The sequence below is a fragment of the Carcharodon carcharias genome, chromosome 20 (genome assembly GCF_017639515.1).
Source record: "Carcharodon carcharias isolate sCarCar2 chromosome 20, sCarCar2.pri, whole genome shotgun sequence".
In the NCBI taxonomy this organism is placed as follows: Eukaryota; Metazoa; Chordata; class Chondrichthyes; order Lamniformes; family Lamnidae; genus Carcharodon; species Carcharodon carcharias.
In genome coordinates, this window is record NC_054486.1 from 60298045 (window position 1) to 60316015 (window position 17971).

The 17971-nt window shown below is 43.6% G+C and overlaps 1 protein-coding gene across 2 annotated transcripts in view; it reads left to right on the plus strand.

Annotated features, from left to right (window-relative positions):
• slc35f4 (solute carrier family 35 member F4) overlaps positions 1-17971 on the plus strand; it is a 253416-nt gene that overhangs the window by 58391 nt on the left and 177054 nt on the right. Inside the window, exon 3 of one of the 2 annotated variants that reach the window (XM_041215000.1) lies at positions 9355-9367. The exons of the other annotated variant lie outside the window; for it this stretch is intronic. Within the exon in view, the coding sequence (XP_041070934.1) occupies positions 9355-9367 (13 nt within the window). The remainder of the gene's footprint in view (positions 1-9354; positions 9368-17971) is intronic. 2 annotated transcript variants of the gene reach the window in all.

The window sequence follows — 17971 nt, forward strand, 5'->3', positions numbered from 1 at the left end:
TGTGGCTGATAACACCTGTGAAAAGCCTTACACTGACATACAGGAGCTTTATTTGACCATTAATTGTCATAAAAACCCATCTGGTTCACTAATGTCCCTTAAGGAACAAAATCTGCTGTCCTTACCCGGTCTGGCCTACATGTGACTCCAGATCCACTTGTCCTCTGAAATGGCCTATCAAGCCACTCAGTTCAGGGGCAATTAAGGATGGGTAACAAATACTGGCCTTACCAGTGATGCCTACATCCCCATGAAAGAATAAAGAAAAAAAAATGCTCTTATCAATGTCACAAATGACATCCTATGCTGCTGCGTCAAAGGCCATCATCCTTCTCAACCTGTCTACACAGTTTGACATGGTTGCAGAACTGTCTTCATGAAATACCTCCCCAGCATTGTCCAGCTGGTTGGGACTGCTCTCATTTGGTTCCTTTTTATCAATCTGATAGTAACCAGCAAATCACTATCAGTGGCTTCTTTTCTCATTTCTGCAGTTATCTTGGTTACCAGGATCTATCATTGAAACCCTCCTATTTCTCACCTACATGCTGCCCCTTCCAAAAACACAGTTTTCACACATACATTGATGACACCTAGCACTACTGCATCATCATTTCTCTTGACTCCTCCACTGTCATAAAATTATCAGACTGCTTATCTGACATCAGTATTGGATGACCAAAAATTTCCTCCAATTAAATATTGAGAAGATTGAAGTCATTGTCTTTGGTTCTTGGCACAAACTCTGTTCCTTCGCCACCAATTCCATCCTTCTCCCTGGCAACTGTCTAAGGCTGAACCAGACTATTTACACCTTGGTGTCATATTTGACCCCAAGATGAGTTTTCAACCATATATGTGTGCCATCACCCAGATTGCCTAATTTCACCTCTGTAATATTGTCTTTGCCTCAGCTCTTCTGTTGCTGAAACCCTGATCCTTGCCTTTGTTACTTCCAGACTTGACTATTCCAACGTACTTTTGGCTGGCCTACACATTCTACCTTCCCTGAGCTTGAGATCCAAAACTATGACTCCATTCATCTACTCTCACCAAAGTGATGGAAGGTGTCTCCATCAGTATTACCAAGCAGCATGTGATCAGCAATAAACTGCTCACCAATGCTCAGTTTGAGTTGTGCCAGGACCACTATGCTCCAGATCTCATTGTAACCTTGGTTCAAAAAGACAAAAGAGTTGAATTCCAGAAGTGAGTTGTCCTTGACATCCATGCAGCACTTGAATCAATATGGCTTCAAGGAGTAAAATTGAAGTAAATTGGAATTTGGGAAATTCATCACTGATTGGAGTCATACCTAGCACAAGGATGATGGTTGTGGTTGGTGGAGGCCAATCCTCGCAGCCCAGGACATTAGTGCAGGAGTTCCTCAGGGTAGTGTCCTAGGCCCAACCATCTTCAGCTGGTTTACCAATGACCTTCCCTCCATCGTAAGGTCAGAAGTGGGAATGTTTGCTGATGATTGGATGCTACGTAGTACCATTCGCAAATCCTCAGGTACTGAAGCAGTCCATGCTGTCATGTAGCAAGATCTGGACGATATTCAGGCTTGGACCAATAAGTAGCAAGAATATTCACAGCATACAAGTGTCCGGCAATAACCATTTCTGACAAGAGAGAATCTAACAACATTCAATGGCATTATCATCTCTGAGTAACCCACCATCAACATTCTGGGGGTTACCATTGACCAGAAACTTAGACCAGCTATATAAATACTGTGGGTACAACGCCTCCAAATAACTCACCTCCTAACTTACCAAAGCCTGTCCACCATCTACTAAGAACAAGTCAGGAGAGTGATGAAATCCTCTCCACTTTCCTGAATGAATGCAGCTCCAACAACGCTGAAGCTTGGCATCATCCAAGACAAAACAGCCTGCTCAATCAGTCCTACTCCGGCCCCCTTCCACAACTCTTTCTCCGGTACATCGATGATTACTTTGGTGCTGCTTCATGCTCTCGTCAGGACTTGGAAAAATTTATTAATTTTGCTTCCAATCTCCACCCCTCCATCATTTTCACGTGGTCCATCTCTGACACTTCCCTTCCCTTCCTTGACCTCTCTGTCTCAATCTCTGGTGATAGACTGTCCACCAATATCCATTACAAACCCACCGACACCCACAGCTATCTCGACTACAGCTCCTCACACCCCACTTCCTGTAAGGACTCCATCCCATTCTCTCAGTTCATTCGCCTCCGTCGCATCTGTTCCGATGATGCTACATTCAAAAACAGTTCCTCTGACATGTCCTCCTTCTTCCTTAACCGAGGTTTTCCACCCACGGTCGTTGACAGGGCCCTCAACTGTGTCCGGCCCATCTCCCGCGCATCCGCCCTCACTCCTTCTCCTCCCTCCCAGAAACATGATAGGGTCCCCCTTGTCCTCACTTATCACCCCACCAGCCTCCGCATTCAAAGGATCATCCTCCGCCATTTCCGCCAACTCCAGCATGATGCCACTACCAAACACATCTTCCCTTCACCCCCCTTATCGGCATTCCGTAGGGATCGCTCCCTCCGGGACACCCTGGTCCACTCCTCCATCACCCCCTACTCCTCAACCCCCTCCTATGGCACAACCCCTTGCCCACGCAAAAGATGCAACACCTGCCCCTTCACTTCCTCTCTCCTCACCGTCCAAGGACCCAAACACTCCTTTCAAGTGAAGCAGCATTTCACTTGCATTTCCCCCAACTTAGTCTACTGCATTCGTTGCTCCCAATGTGGTCTCCTCTACATTGGAGAGACCAAACGTAAACTGGGCGACCGCTTTGCAGAACACCTGCGGTCTGTCCGCAAGAATGACCCAAACCTCCCTGTCGCTTGCCATTTTAACACTCCACCCTGCTCTCTTGCCCACATGTCTGTCCTTGGCTTGCTGCATTGTTCCAGTGAAGCCCAACGCAAACTGGAGGAACAACACCTCATCTTCCGACTAGGGACTTTACAGCCTTCCGGACTGAATATTGAATTCAACAACTTTAGGTCGTGAGTCCCCTCCCCCATCCCCACCCCCTTTCTGTTTCCCCCTTCTTTTTTTTCCCAATAAATTATAAAGATTTTCCTTTTCCCACCTATTTCCATTATATAAAATAAAAAAAAAAACCCACTAGAGCTATACCTTGAGTGCCCTACCATCCATTCTTAATTAGCACATTCGTTTAGATAATATCACCAACTTTAACTTTAACACCTATGTGTTCTATTGTACTATTGTTGTTGACATCTTTTGATGATCTGCTTCTATCACTGCTTGTTTGTCGCTACAACCACACCAACCCCCTCCACCTCTCTGTCTCTCTATCTCTCCGCCCCCCACACACACACCTTAAACCAGCTTATATTTCAGCTCTTTCCTGGACTCGAACTCAAGTTCTGTCGAAGGGTCATGAGGACTCGAAACGTCAACTCTTTTCTTCTCCGCCGATGCTGCCAGACCTGCTGAGTTTTTCCAGGTAATTCTGTTTTTGTTTTGGATTTCCAGCATCCGCAGTTTTTTTGTTTTTATTTTTGCTCAATCAGCACTCTATCCACCAACTTAAACAATCACTCCCTCCAATGCTGGCACAATGACAGCTGTGTGTATCATATACAAGATGCAATGGAGCAACTTGCCAAGCCTCCTTCAACAGCATCTTCCAAACTCGCAACCTCTAGCAGTTCTAACACCAAGAAGGACTAGGGCAGCAGATGCATGGGAACACCACCACCTGCAAGTTGCCCTCCAAGTCACACAACATCCAGACTTGGAACTATATCACCATTCCTGGAACTTTCTCTCTGACAGCACTGTGGGTGAACCTCCACTACATAGACTATAGGGGTTCAAGATGGCAGCTCACCACCACCTTCTCAAGGACAATTAGGGATGGGTGACAAATGCTGGCTTTGCCAGCGATGCTCACTGCCCATGAATGAATAAATAAAAACTCTGCTGCTTTAACTTGCACCAACTGTCATTCACCCTGTGCTTGCTGACCAGCTCCCATTTAATTGAGGCCTCAATTTTACAAATCTCATCCTTCTTTACAAACCCCTCCATTGCCTTGTCCCCGCCACAATGTTTTCTGTAATCACCTCCAGACCTACAACCCCCGATATCTCTGTGCTCCTCCAATTCTGGCCTCTTCAACATCGCTGATTTTAATTGCTCCACCATTGGTGGCCATGCCTTCAGCTGCCTGAGCTCTAAGCTCTAAGCTTCCTATACCTTTACACCTCTCCAACTCACTTTCTTCCTTTAAGATACTCCTTGGAACCTACCTCTTTGACCAATCTTTTCGTCATCTGCCCTAATATCTCCTTATGTGGCTTGGTGTCAAGCTTTGATTTATAAAATCTCTGTGAAGTGCCTCAGAAGGTTAAAGATGTTATATGAATTATAAGTTGTTGTTGCAGTGGGGTTGAATGATGTGGGTCAGCATTACACCCACTTGCTCTAACTCGCTGGGAAACTGAAAGTCAGACGTAAATGCATTGGTTGGAATAAAAAGACACCGGCAAACCCACTGCGGAAACCTGCGAGTTCCCAACTCTCTGGAGGCTTTCCTCACTCTGACCAGATCTGAAAGTTAAATCCAGCTCCAGAGGCTGCTGTCAATTTCAGAGGGGTAATGGTGGCAAACACTGCCAGTTTCATCATCATTACTACCCCAAATTCCGACCCAATCAGATAGAAAAGTCACAGAGATAGGGCCATATGATCCATTAAAACCCATTTGCTCATTATTCAAGATGCTCATTAAAGCATCCAGTTGTCTTCAAGTGAAACAGTGTTATTTGGTATGGAGAGCAAAAGACAATCAAAACCAAGTTAAAAGCTACTGGTCACACACTACTCATTCCTCTTATCCAAAAGGAAGGAATTGCATTGGATGTTAGTTAGTCTGTGTGATTCCAAGAAAAATATGCTGCAAACCAACTCAAGTGCTGACAAGGCAAGATGAATAATTGTATTATCTTGCTGTATCAATAAAACACAACAATTGTATCTGTGTGAGATTATATAAAACCTTCAGTTACATTGTTCAGATGAATAGAGACATGATTGATGGTAATGTTTAGTTTTGTCAGAACCAGAAATCAGACTATTGAATGTTAAGAGGCTGAAGGATGTTGATTCAGACAGTGATTCCAGAAACCGCTCAAGTAATTAAAAATATGCTTCAATTTATGGTATATTCTTAAAAAGCCAAGAAGTGGCTGATGAAAACCTTAAGACATTAATTCTGAAATTGGTCAGATGATAAACTCATATCATCTGAATCATCACTGAATCACTTATGGAAATGCTCGCATCTTGTAACCAGACAAATAGTTCAGTATATTGTGGCTAGATAAACAAGAAAACTTTAACAAGATGATGGAACATTTTGTGAGCATAACTATTATGATTTGGAAATTAATATATTCCGATCCCTCATCCGCCCCGGCATAGGTCAGAGGCCATTTCCAAATCCTGGGAAAGGAGTCATTTACATGATGGACACAGAACCTGGAGTTGGGAGGAGTGCTTCAGTGTACCCAGCCCAGAGTGGCCTGTTCAGCTTATGTAAGGTAGAGCATTATCGTGTCACTCTTCCTGATGTTTTCTGAGACTCAACTGGACTGAAATAAAACTTTTCTCTCATTGTTCGAACCCCACCCCCCCACTCCCCCGACTGGAGTCTGTCTGGTGCTAGAGGTTAATAATTGCCTGTAAATCAATTATCTTATTTTAGTGAAGCTTTCCTTCCCTATGGCCATTTAATGGCTTAAAGAGAGGAATTCCCTGGTGAAATCCAGAAACTGTCTTCAACACATCTCCTGTGATATGGGTGGATAGAATACCTCCTCCTAACTGGTATTTAAAGGCCAGGAATAAACAGGGTGGAATCCATGGGGACCATATTTTGGGTACCCTGAGAGAGATCTGGATTACACCCTCTCCATTTCCAGCAATTTCCTTGAATCCAACACAGCCTGAAAGGAAGTATATCTCTTGCCTCTTAAAATTATAAAGCCTAGATTTTTCTGCTCGAGAGAAATCCTGAATGAGGATGGGGTGCGACACCATTCTCGGCCAACTGGAATGCCCCATCATAGCTTCCAGAGCCAACTCAATTTAAAAAGTTCACTTTCCAAATAATGTTTCGCAGGTTGGTAAGATTTGATGGATTTTCAGGTGCAGCTGGATGAAGTGAGGCAGAGAGGAACAGATGGCCACAGAATGGTACACTGTCCGAAGTTGAGAGGCAAACAGCATTCTTTTATGTGCTTAATGCACCATCCAGTGACAGCCCCTCTGACTTGTGAGTGGGTATCTCTGGTCTTTTTTACAAATAAGATACCATGGTGAAGTTGGTGAAGAACTGGCAAGAGCTGTGGGTCTGGATGTGTTCATTTGGTCACCTAGGTGGTCGGCCACTTCCCACAAAGCAACTCCAATGATTTGAAGCATAGAAGAGTTTGTTTGGAAGTGCACACAGTGACATTGTCCTGAGGAAATAGTTGATGGGTGCAATAGTTTGAGAATTCACTTTTTTTAATTCATTCACACGATGTGGGTGGCTCTAACAAGGCCAGCATTTATTCCCATCTCTAACTGCCCTTGAGAAGCCCTAATGTATTTGGCAGCACAGATAACTGAGAATACTGAAGACAGGGGCATTTAATTTGACAGAATCAAAACCAGGTTGGCTCTATTAGAGCATCCACAGCTGGTTTCTCTCATTGCATTCCACTAGATATTGCCTTACCCCCAGATGATTAAAACAAAAATATATCCTCATGCTTGGGTATGTGAGAGAGAGAGAGAGACGGTAAGATTAAAATGTAGCAGGCATCTTTTGACGTTTTACAAATGAATCAGCTGTTTCCTGCTCAATGTCTTTTCCCTCTCCCTCCATTTGTTCTTCTTCCTGTATTGGTATTACACTGCTATCCCTGCTTGGCCTTGCTCTTGTAAGTGACAGTGAGTATGGGGGAGAATGGGAATATTATCATATTCTTGACACCAGTGAAGGACATTGACCGCTTAGGATTTTAGAATAGCCCCACGGCATTCCTATCTTACTTGAAGACTGAGGCTAACAAGGAGGGAAAGATGGTAGGACAGTGAACTGCTGCAATTTTACGTTGAAATGTTGCATTATTTTCACGTTTGCAGGGGAAGATCTCAGATCTAAAATGAGAAAGAGGCTGAGCTAAGACTCCAGAAGCCTGCAGCTGCTGTTTATGCATTACAGAATCTCATTACCAATGTGACATATCCACATAAGAAAAAGTAGAGCCAACTGGTCCATCAGTGACTCCCAATGGGACATGGTAGAGCCATCATTCCATTCACCTCCCTACTCGCTCCCAAGTTATGCAATCTCTAGGGAGAGGCAAAAAAATCCAGAAAATGCCTTAAAGCTAATTTCAGGAGAAGCTCTGGACATCCTCCTTCAACCCCCAAAGACAACTGAGATCAATAATCAGCCTCCACTCATCTGTATTCAATGACTTTAAATGTCTGGGATGACAGGGTAATTATCTCTGAGACGCTAATGATAAATGAAAAAGTAGAAAAATGAGATGGATGGCATCACAATATAATTTCTGCTTCTGATAAACACATTTTTAATGAATATTGTGTTTTATTTTCCAATAAATTTCTGTGTGCTGGTGGTAACTGTGAGGGTGCTAAAGTGAAAAGAAGTGGAAGACTGATAGAAAGCTCAAAATGGTGCGGAAGAGAGATCTCAGATAGGGGAAAGGAAATCTTAAGCGTTTAGAACAGAAGAAATTCTTGGAGAAATGCAAGTGAGAAAGAAGATATAAGAGAAATGGGATTCAATTTTGCTGAAATTAGATCCCTGTTAGCTTTTGGATATGGGCGAATATTCAAAAACAAATCCCATAATACAACTCTTCAAATGAGTAGTGTATAATATGCTTGTCCGGGCAGTTATTAGTGTCTGGGTTCAGCAGGAATATTTTGTTTTGCCAATGCTGGAGAATGATATTGATATTCCTCCTGCATTTCTTTCCTAATTTTACATCTGCTGCCTGTCAAGTTAAAAGATGCTCAGATAAATAGAGCATTAAAGGTTACTAACATCAAAGTAGTTAGTTTAGTTTATTTTACATGGTCATAATCTCTCAATGTCAGATAGATTGGGCTTGTTGCCAAAGTGACTGGTGGATAATAATTACTGCTGTTGTTCCCATTTTCTTCTCTGGTTAGGAGTATGTACTCATTTTCCTTTACGATATGTGAATAGTCCAATTGGTTTCTAGAGGGCGGCATGCATTCATTTATAGTGAAATGAAATATGACTTATTCATGCTCCCTGCCAATTTCCACCAGCTTAGTCAGAGGCTATTGATACTGCAAAGAAACCCAAATTCACCTCCCTACCTGTCAAATGTTCTTTGGAACCAAATTTCTATTCTGGAAAAGGCATAGAAAAATATGAAATACTTTCCTTGCGAATAGAAAATAAGAGAAGTGGCTTTAGATAATAATTCAAGTAATAGGAAGCCACCTGCTGGTCTATTTTGTAGTTGCTATTCATATGTTCTATGGCAATGTTTTTTAACAGCAGGTGAGAATGAGTGTAAATTAACTGAATGACTATAAATGAAACAATAGACTCATTATTAGCAAAATAGCTTGGTTAGACAATTGAACCAGAAGCTGGGAGATCTGTCAAAATTTCAACCCTGAATTCAAATTACTGGCCTTAACTAGTCATTTGTATAATGGAACATTTCAGTTATTAGGGCATCTGCACTATTTACTCAAGAGAAAAAGCAAGCATGAAGCTGCAAGGTGGACCCTGCAGTGGCATTAATTAAAGGGCTGGTCATCCTGATTGCAGGGTGTGTTAAATGTTTTGAACTTGTTCAAGTGTAAAGTGTCTAGAAGTACTCTGAGTTGTTTTTGGAGCTGTTTTGGTGAGTGCCTGCATTTGCCAGAGAGTGTTGCTGCATTCTTACAATGGAGATGTGGGGATGCTGGGGGACAGAGAAGTAGATGACTTGTATACCCAAATTTGCAACAGAATAGGAGAAGCAGTAGCAGTGCCTCTGGGTTGGCACAACAGGGAGGTGGAGCTGAGACTGTGCAGAGGGCAGACACTGCACCATACCCTCTGCCAAGTTGGAGCTGGACTCCTCATGCTCCTGGACAGTGACAGGCAGCTGTCTGGCAGGTCAGCAAATATATTCGGTGTACAGGTTCATTCAGTACTTTCTTGTATGCTGCCTCATTAAGGTCTTCATCTGAGTCCTCTGCAGCAGAATTTGACTGCCACCTCACCTTCTGATGGGTGGCAAATGAACAATCCTTCACCACTGGCATAGCTGCAGGCCTTTTGTGCCTGGATGACTCACTGTGAGTGTCAGATCAAGGGATGGGGCCTCTTCATCAGTGCTGTGCTCTTGCTCTCTCCACCATCCCCCCCCCAACTCCCCAGGGCTGCTGTGACTAGACAGACAGCAGTTCTTGGGCATCTAAAAGCAGAAAATTAGAGGGAGAAGAGTGGTGTGAGTAAGGGAGGTGGTGGGAATGGGAAGCAAAAGGTCCACGGTTACACCGTCTGTAGCTTGCTGATCGTGTCAGATAGCAGGATGAGGGAGAGGTGGGAATTGAGAAGGGGCATTAGGCAGGAAGATACCATCATCCTCAATGTTCTCAGTTGATTGCCACAGGTCTTGTTGCAGCTGCACCACAATGTGGGGAACGACTGCTTTGTAGGGCTCAGGTGATGTGGGCGTCTTTTTTCCTTGTTGCTTTGTTCTGCTCCCTTCTATTGCTCTGCGTGAGAGAGAGAGAGAGCAGAATGTCAGTGGCTGTGTCTCGGTGCTATGCCTTCCATAACTGAAAAGCTGGAGGAGGTTTGTGGAAGCAGGTGGAGATGGGCGTGAGGCTGGCAGCATTGGTAACTGCAATGTGGCACATCTGGATGTGAGTCCAGATTGCCAGGAGTGCTGCTGGGTGAGTGATGGGAGCGTTGTGCATTGAGCAGTTTGAGAAGCTGGTGATGTGGTGGGCAGATGTCATGTGAAGATGCATTCATGATGCCCACCACCTGTGTGAGGCCATTAGACTTCTTGTGGCACTGCTGCCAGATCCCCAGGACCAGCTTTTTCTGGCCCACTTGCTAAGGGTTGCCCTTGAGGCCCACCTTGTTCCCTGTGAACTCGGGCGCCTCTCCCCCTGCACCACTAATGGTTCTAGCGCCACCTCCATTCCTATGCATCCCCAATGTCCTTGTATTCACTATAAGTAATTTACATTGCAGCAATATCTATGTGCAATGTCCCTTTAAGATGCCATTAAGAATAGCAGGTTGGCTATACCAAGTGGCCTGGGTTCTCCAGCTGTGCACAGGGGCTGCAGGCATCACTCAGGAGCAGACTCCAGTGTCGGGTCCACTCAGACCAATGCCACAATCGTTCAGATGAGATGAGCATGCAAAGTTTGTTTGTTGCCCACTTGATCTGAATGCACATGGGCAGAACGAATCATGACCCCCACAGCCAAAAACAGGACTAGCCAATTTCTAGCCCTTAATGTTTATAAATGATGAAGGCCAATAATGTGATGGTTGATGCCTATAGCGGTGATGTGCAACAGATTTTAAGGCCTGAAGGCTGTTGTCCGCCTGTTGCACATAATGGGCTGGATAATGCCAGGGTGACCTGAAAAACCAGGGTCAGCCCTGCCTCAGTCATTTGGGGGACCCTTGGACAGATTTTATGCCTATCTTGCAGCTACTGAGCTGCTGTTGGAGTGCTTGTGTCTTTAAAGGATGAAAGACTGCCTCTAAGAGTTGCCGCCCAATCAGATGGTCAGCAGATCTTTGGTCCCAGCAGCGCTACCAGGAGCCGTGGCCACTACAGGCACTGCACCCAGCCAATGGACACAGCCCTCGGAATGAGGTGTGTGGATCAGGGTCGCTGGGGCCGGTTAGGCAGGTCCTGACCAGGAGGTGGGGTGGTGGCAGTGGTTCGTAAGAATAGAGGTAGGTTGCCATGGGGCCCCTCCATGGGACACAGTTGCCTGGTTAGGAGGCCTCTACCCGAACATGCATGGAAGCTGCCAGGGTTCACCAGGTAGTCTTCCCGTATGGCTGAGGGCCCACCCACCACTCTTAAAGTACCAATGACAGTGCCTATTGGCTACTTACATAGCACAATTGGCCTCTGGGTGTGAGGGCTATCCTCCACCCTCCCCTCTACTGGTAGAATGCCATAGTAGTGGCAAGATGATGGGCACTCCGCCCACCATTCCTGATTTTTTGCTCCTCCCCCCACAGCCTCCCAGCCCTCTCCTACAGGTCCCATATAATTCAGCTCAACATGTGAGAATCTGGTTGAGAAATGATTGTGAGGCTGGAGGTCTGAGTACTGGGTATGGACCAGGCTCCATAAGCCCTCAAGAAAGTTGTTAGTGAGTCCTCTCTCCATAATACTATCGCAGCACCTGACAAACACTGTTGTTTACAAACCACATGTTGGACGATTGGCTGATTCAATCACGTTGGTTTGTTTCCTTGAATGGGAGCCAATGATTGCTTCAAGCAGCTGCTTGTGTTTTAGGGTTTCACAACAGTGAACATTGTTAAAAATGCACCCCATATGCCATTTGTAGATGTTAGTTGATGAAACTGTTATGGGTCTTTTTCAATAGCTCTCCTTTCCTATCTGCTGGTTCTGGAAGAGGAAGTGTAGGATTGGAGGATAGGTGCAATGCAAGCAAATGGGCAGAATTTTTCTCACGCTGGGTGGGCACCTTTGGATTTTTTATGAAATTATGGGCAGGATGAGGTTTCCATCAGGAATCAAAAATAAAGTGAAAATATTTAAATCTCATTTATAACATGCCCCTGCTCATGTGACAGAGTCACATGAGGGGACATGGTCACCTTATTTTTTGAATCTTTATTTGTGCTGTTCTAAATCTTCAGCTCCCTGAGGCAGCTCTGTGCCTTCAGGGAGCTTTCAGGGCGCGCACATGCGCACTCTTCAGCACTTGCCCTCCTCCCGCCCCCCCCACCCCGGCAGCGCTGAGGCTCTGAGCGCGCCTTCCATGCTGGCTGCCCGTTAATTGGCCAGCCAGCGTGAAATCATGGTCAGTTCCCAGTTGTGGGCGGCAGTTGGTTTCGCGACCGCTCCCGGGCCGACAAAGGCAAAATTTGCCTCAATGTATCCAAGGTAGGGTGTCCATATTTTCTGATGCTGAATATGGGATACCTCATAAAATTGCTCATATTCAAGCGAGTTCAATGGCAATCAATCAGATCTGCACCGTACAAATATACAAATTAAGATCAAGTTCACTAAGCGCCTGTTAAAAATAAATACTGCATTATTATAACATTGATAAGTCAGAAAAATATAACTATATACTTACAATTAAGTTCTTACTACTCTTTAGAATTGCCTGCCCTGACCTCACCCTGCTGTCCTTCACAGTGTGATGTTTCTTGTGGACTGTATTTCTCACTTGAAGCAATTTTTCTAAGGGTCCACTTGTCTTCCAGCAGCTTCTTGTGGAATAAAGCACAGTCCAGGTCAAAATTCATTTACACAAACAGAATAGTCTTCATGAAGAAAACACTGAGACATGATTTTTCAGGTGACCAAACTACATTCATTACTCAAAAGACATGTTCAACTTGGGCTGTGGTGCCTGGCAAACAGGAACTCAGCTGCTTTTGCCACGCCTGAGTATTCTGCTGCTTTAATGTCCACCTCTTGAAAACATTCCAACGGATGCTTTTGAGTGTTCCAGTCAGCCATGTGATGTGAAATTATTGGTTTTGCATTTGCCCATTCATCAAAAGGATAACTCTTGTCTATCAGAGTTATGGTGGGAGTCTTTCTAGGACATATGGCAAGGCTGCTTTGTATATTATCCCACACTGGCATTTTACTCAACCGGGCCCACTCAAGCTTTTCTGTGCCCTCAAAAGCAGGCTTCCAGTGCTCCAAATAATTCAGAGATGCTGCATTGTATAATTCCTCTTTCTTAATTTGCCCACTCTCAAAGACTGCAACAGGACCTTTGTGTCTGGTGTGACAAATTTTCACTGAGCCTCTTTGCTAAATTATCTTGAAGGGTATGAATATGCAGTGCTACTTCTGTCACTGTTGAGTTGCTTTTCTCGATTGACTCTACTGAGAGATGGGTTTGCTTTATTGCTAAAGTGACATGTTTTGTCACTTATTAATAATTAAGAATACACACACAGCTATCTGCTTCTGAACCCCAGCTTCCTGTGTAAAAAACAGAAGATTCCTTTATTCCTTATTCTACACCAGAGGGCAATACATCCAGGACTTAGCACACCCTACTGTCAGGTTTTTTATATAACATTTCTTTTTAACTAAAATGTCCTTTTACAAAAACACATAAATGTCAAACACAAACATCACATCTCCTCCCGCTTTAGCCAGGAACAAATCGATCAGGCAGTTTGCAGGTTCACTTTGGTCTAGAGAGGAGCATTGGCTTAGGTACCTCAGTTTATTTGCTTAGAAATGGAAAGTTCTACTGTTCCACTTATTTCTGGTCAGGTTCAACAGTTGCAGCTACAGGTGCTACAAGTTTGTTAGTTGAATCAAGTTGGTTCCTTTGATTTGGCTTCTCTAATCTGTTCAGTTTGTCTCTTCCAGGTTCCACAGGAAGATTCATCATCATCGGTCAGTGGTCCTCGATGCTTGATGATTCTTCCCAGGAGCCACTTTGGTGTCCCACACTAATTTCGGACCCAAACAAACTGATCCAGATTAAACTCACGAGCTGGTTTACTTGTGTCATGTGACCTTTTCTGATCACAATCTTTCCTTTCAAATCCGGACACAGCAAATCCATTCTGGTCCGCAGTCGTCTTTCAAACATCAGTTCGGCAGGAGATACACCTGTTGTTGAATGTGGAGAGTTACAATACGTCATCAAAAAATTCTTCAGCTTCAACTTCCAATCTGTTTGCATGCTCCCCTTCAATATGGCTGTTTTGAATGTCTGGACAAAGCATTCCGCTTCACCATTTGAGGATGGGTGGTAAGGTGAGATGAAAATCTGCTTGATCCCATTGTTTTTCAGGAATGTTTGAAATTCACATGATATGAACTGTGTGTCAGACACAATCTGCTTTGGCAATCCAAAAGTAATGAACACATTCCAGAGAGCATCAATGGTCTTTGCTGAAGTAGTCGACTTCATGGAAATAACATGAGGCCACTTTGTGTGAGTATCCACCACAATCAGGAACGTATGTCTGAGAAGTGGTCCAGCAAAGTCCAGATGAAGTCTGCCTGGGTGGTCAGGCCAAGCCCACGGATGTAATGGGGCAGGTGCAGGAGAGGACATCATTTCTTGGCATGGAAGGCAATCACTGACTTTATTCAGGTGTAGCCACCATACATGTAGATGAGCTAATGCTTTCATTTTGATGATTCCCATGTGACTGAGGTGAAATTCTTCTAACACACGTGTTTGGAATTTTGGAGGAATAACAACTCTGATTCCCCATAACAAACAACCATCTTGCAGAGTCAGCTCCAATCTATGCATGTAGTAAGGTTTAAGCTCAGTAGTCACTTCTTGAACTGCACTCCAACACTTCTGTGTGTACAGGTAAACTTTGGAGAGCACAGAGTCCCTCTGCGTTTCAAGTCAAGTTTGATCTGCTTTAACAGGTAACATGTCTATCTGGTTCACATTGAAAGCAGTGACTTCACTTTGGCTTGTGCTGTAACGTGTAATGTGTAAAGTGCGTCCGCATTTCCATGATTTTCAGTAAAGCGAAATGTAATTTTGTACTGGTAAACAGATAAGATCAGTGCCCACCTTTATAGACGTGCAGTGGTTAAGTGTCAAGGTTTGTGACTTCGGGCTAAGCAACCAGGTCAAAGGCTTGTGGTCTGTAATTAATGTGAATTTATGCCCATACAAATATTGGTGGGACTTCCCGACTCCATAGATTAGTCCAAGAGCTTCCTTCTCAGTTTGGGCATAATTTTGTTCTGCTTTGGACAATGTGATTGAGGTGTATGCAATGGGCATTTCACTGCCATCAGGAAATGTGTGGGAGATGACAGATCCAACACCATATCCAGATTCATCACAAGCCAGGCTGACAGGCAACTTTTCATTGAAATGTGCCAGCACTTTAGCGGAAGTGAGCTCTTGCTTGAGTTCCGTGAAACTTTCATGACAGGCTTGTGGCCAATCCCATTTTGCATTCTTCTTCAGCAGATTATTCAGTGGTGCTGCTTTGGTAGCCAAACTGAAAATGAACTTGCTGTAGTAATTAATCAAGTACCAAAAATGAACAAAGCTCCTTAACATTTTTGGGCTCTGGTGCATTCACCACTGCCTCCAACTTTCTGGGTGAGGTTGAGAGGCCAGTTTTGTTGATCACATGTCCCAGGTACTCCACTGAGGGCTTCAGGAATGAGCATTTGGATTTCTTACAATGGATGCTGTATTTTTCCAGTCTATGCAGGGCCCTGCCTAGGTTCTCTGTATGAGTTGGGATTCCCAGTGATGAGCATGTAGTTTTGGAAGCAGGTTACACCAGGGAGGACCTGCAGTATTTAGTCCATGGCCTGCTGGAATAAGGCTGGTGATGATGTGATTCCAAATGGTTGTCATTTGTATTGACATAGACCTCCATGTGTGCTGATGTTGTATTCTTCCTGGAATCTTTACAGCTGCATTTGCAAAAATGCCTGTGATAGGTTAAGCTTTGTGAATAATTCACCTCCATTCAGAGCTGTGAGCAGGTCCTCAATTTTGGTAGTGGGTACTGATGAACTTCCAGGAAAGGATTAGTGCTGATTTTATAGTCACCCCATGTTCTGATAGACCCGTCATCCTTCACTACCGGGACTATTGGAGTTGCCTGCTCTGCATAATCAACTTTCTCAATTATCTGAAAGTTTTCAAGCCGTTCTAGCTCCTGCTCAATTTTCTGTCGCATTGGTAGGGAGCTGAAGGTGATTTGAAGAACCTTGGAGGAGCTTAAGCCTTTACAGCAAGTTTAGCTTCAATGTTTTTAATAAATCCAAAACCTTCTTTGAAGACATGAGTATGCTTGTCAAACAAGGACTGCAACGTGGGGTTGCAATGCACTTTATTTATTTTATTCCAGTCCAGCCGAATTTCTTTTAGCCAGTTCCTGCCTGTAAATGATGGAAACCTTGCTATTTGATCTCCATATTTAGCTTGAATGGACATTTTTCCAAGTATATTCACAAGCTCTCCAGTGTAGGTGCTGAGCTGGAGGAGGGTTTTCTCCAATGGACATTTCTTGAAAATTTTCTCCCATGTTTTCTCTGAAGCAATAGAAAAAGATGCTCCAGTGTCAACCTCCATTTCAACCATTTTACCATTTAAGGCGATGCCAACTTTTAATCCTTCATCTAATTTCAGATCAGACTGAATGCAATACAATTGCTCTTCTGCATTGTGGCTGTTAGTTTCACTTTCTGTCTTGCCCGGACTTGCATTACTTTTTGTATTTTGTTTCCAAGTAATAAACTACCTGTTTATTTTCAAGCGCGACTTGTCTGTGTGCTCCTCATGATGCCCTTTTCTTGGCGGTACTGCTTTACTGTGATCAGCCTTTGATCTACATGCACAATGTATGTGTCCTTTTTTGCCACAATAGCGACAATCAGTGGTTGTCCACTTACAGGTTTCTGCATTATGCCCTATTCCATTACAGGAGTAACATGTTTGGATGTGAGTATACCCTGACTTTACTATTTTAACTTCAGCATTGTTAGCATATGCTTTCAAATCGCCAGCTTGTTTCTCTGCTATTTCTATGCTTTGTGCACTCTCGAAAGCTTTCTTCAATGTCAACCCTTGCTCCACTAGCAATCTATGCTGAATTCTTTCATTTCTTAGTCCACAAATCAAGTGATCATGCAACGCTTCTTCCAGGTAACCTTTAAAATCACAATGTTCCTCTAATTTTCTCAGCTCAGCCATGAACTGGGAAACTGACTCACTCTCATGCTGCTCTCTTTGGTGAAACTTGAATCTCTCGGCAATAATTGCTGGTCTGGGGTTGAAGTGATTTTTCAAAATGTCCACAAGCTCTTTAAAGTTTTTATCTACTGGTTTGTCAGGAGCAATGAGATTTCTCAGTAAAGTGAATTTTTTCATTCCGATGACTGTAACAAACAGTGAGGCCTGCTTTTCCTCTTCAATCTCATTCACAATAAAAAATTATTCCATTTGCTTGACATAAAGTACAAAGCCCATAGTAACTGGATCAAAAGCCTCTAAATCCCCTAATAATAATGATCCCATTCTCATCGCCATATGAAGTGTTTTGTTACTTCTTAACAATTAAGAATACACACACACACACCTATCTGCTTTTGAACCCCAGTTCCTGTGTAGAAAACAGAAGGTTCCTTTATTCCTTATTCTCCACCAGAGGGCAATACATCTGGGTCCTAGCACACCCTACTGTCAGATATTTTATATAACACTTCTTTTTAACCAAAATGTCCTTTTATAAAAAAGCATAAATGTTAAACACAAACATCACAAAAAGAAAGTCGCAGTTTCATTCAACGGTCATTGAACACTTCCTTGAACAGTGCTGTGCATTTCTCTTAAGAGAGAAAATATGCCTTGAGCCCATTAAAAATCAACAAAATTCTGTCTAGCACTTGCAATTTAGAATACTCAAGGTAAAGTTTTCCAATCAGTTAAGACTATAATCACTAGATCTGAAAGCGTGGCTGTGGTGCTCAGTATGATAAGAAAACAGTCCTGCACTTGCATGTGTTTGATCAGCTTCTGTGTTTTGCTTAACATTAAAATCCAAAACAATTGGGGCAGAATTTTACAGCCCCTCTTGCTGGTGGGATCTTCCAGTCCCGCCAAAGTAATGGACTTTTAAATAGCTCGCTGCATTTTACAACGCTGCCCCCGCCACAACAAGGC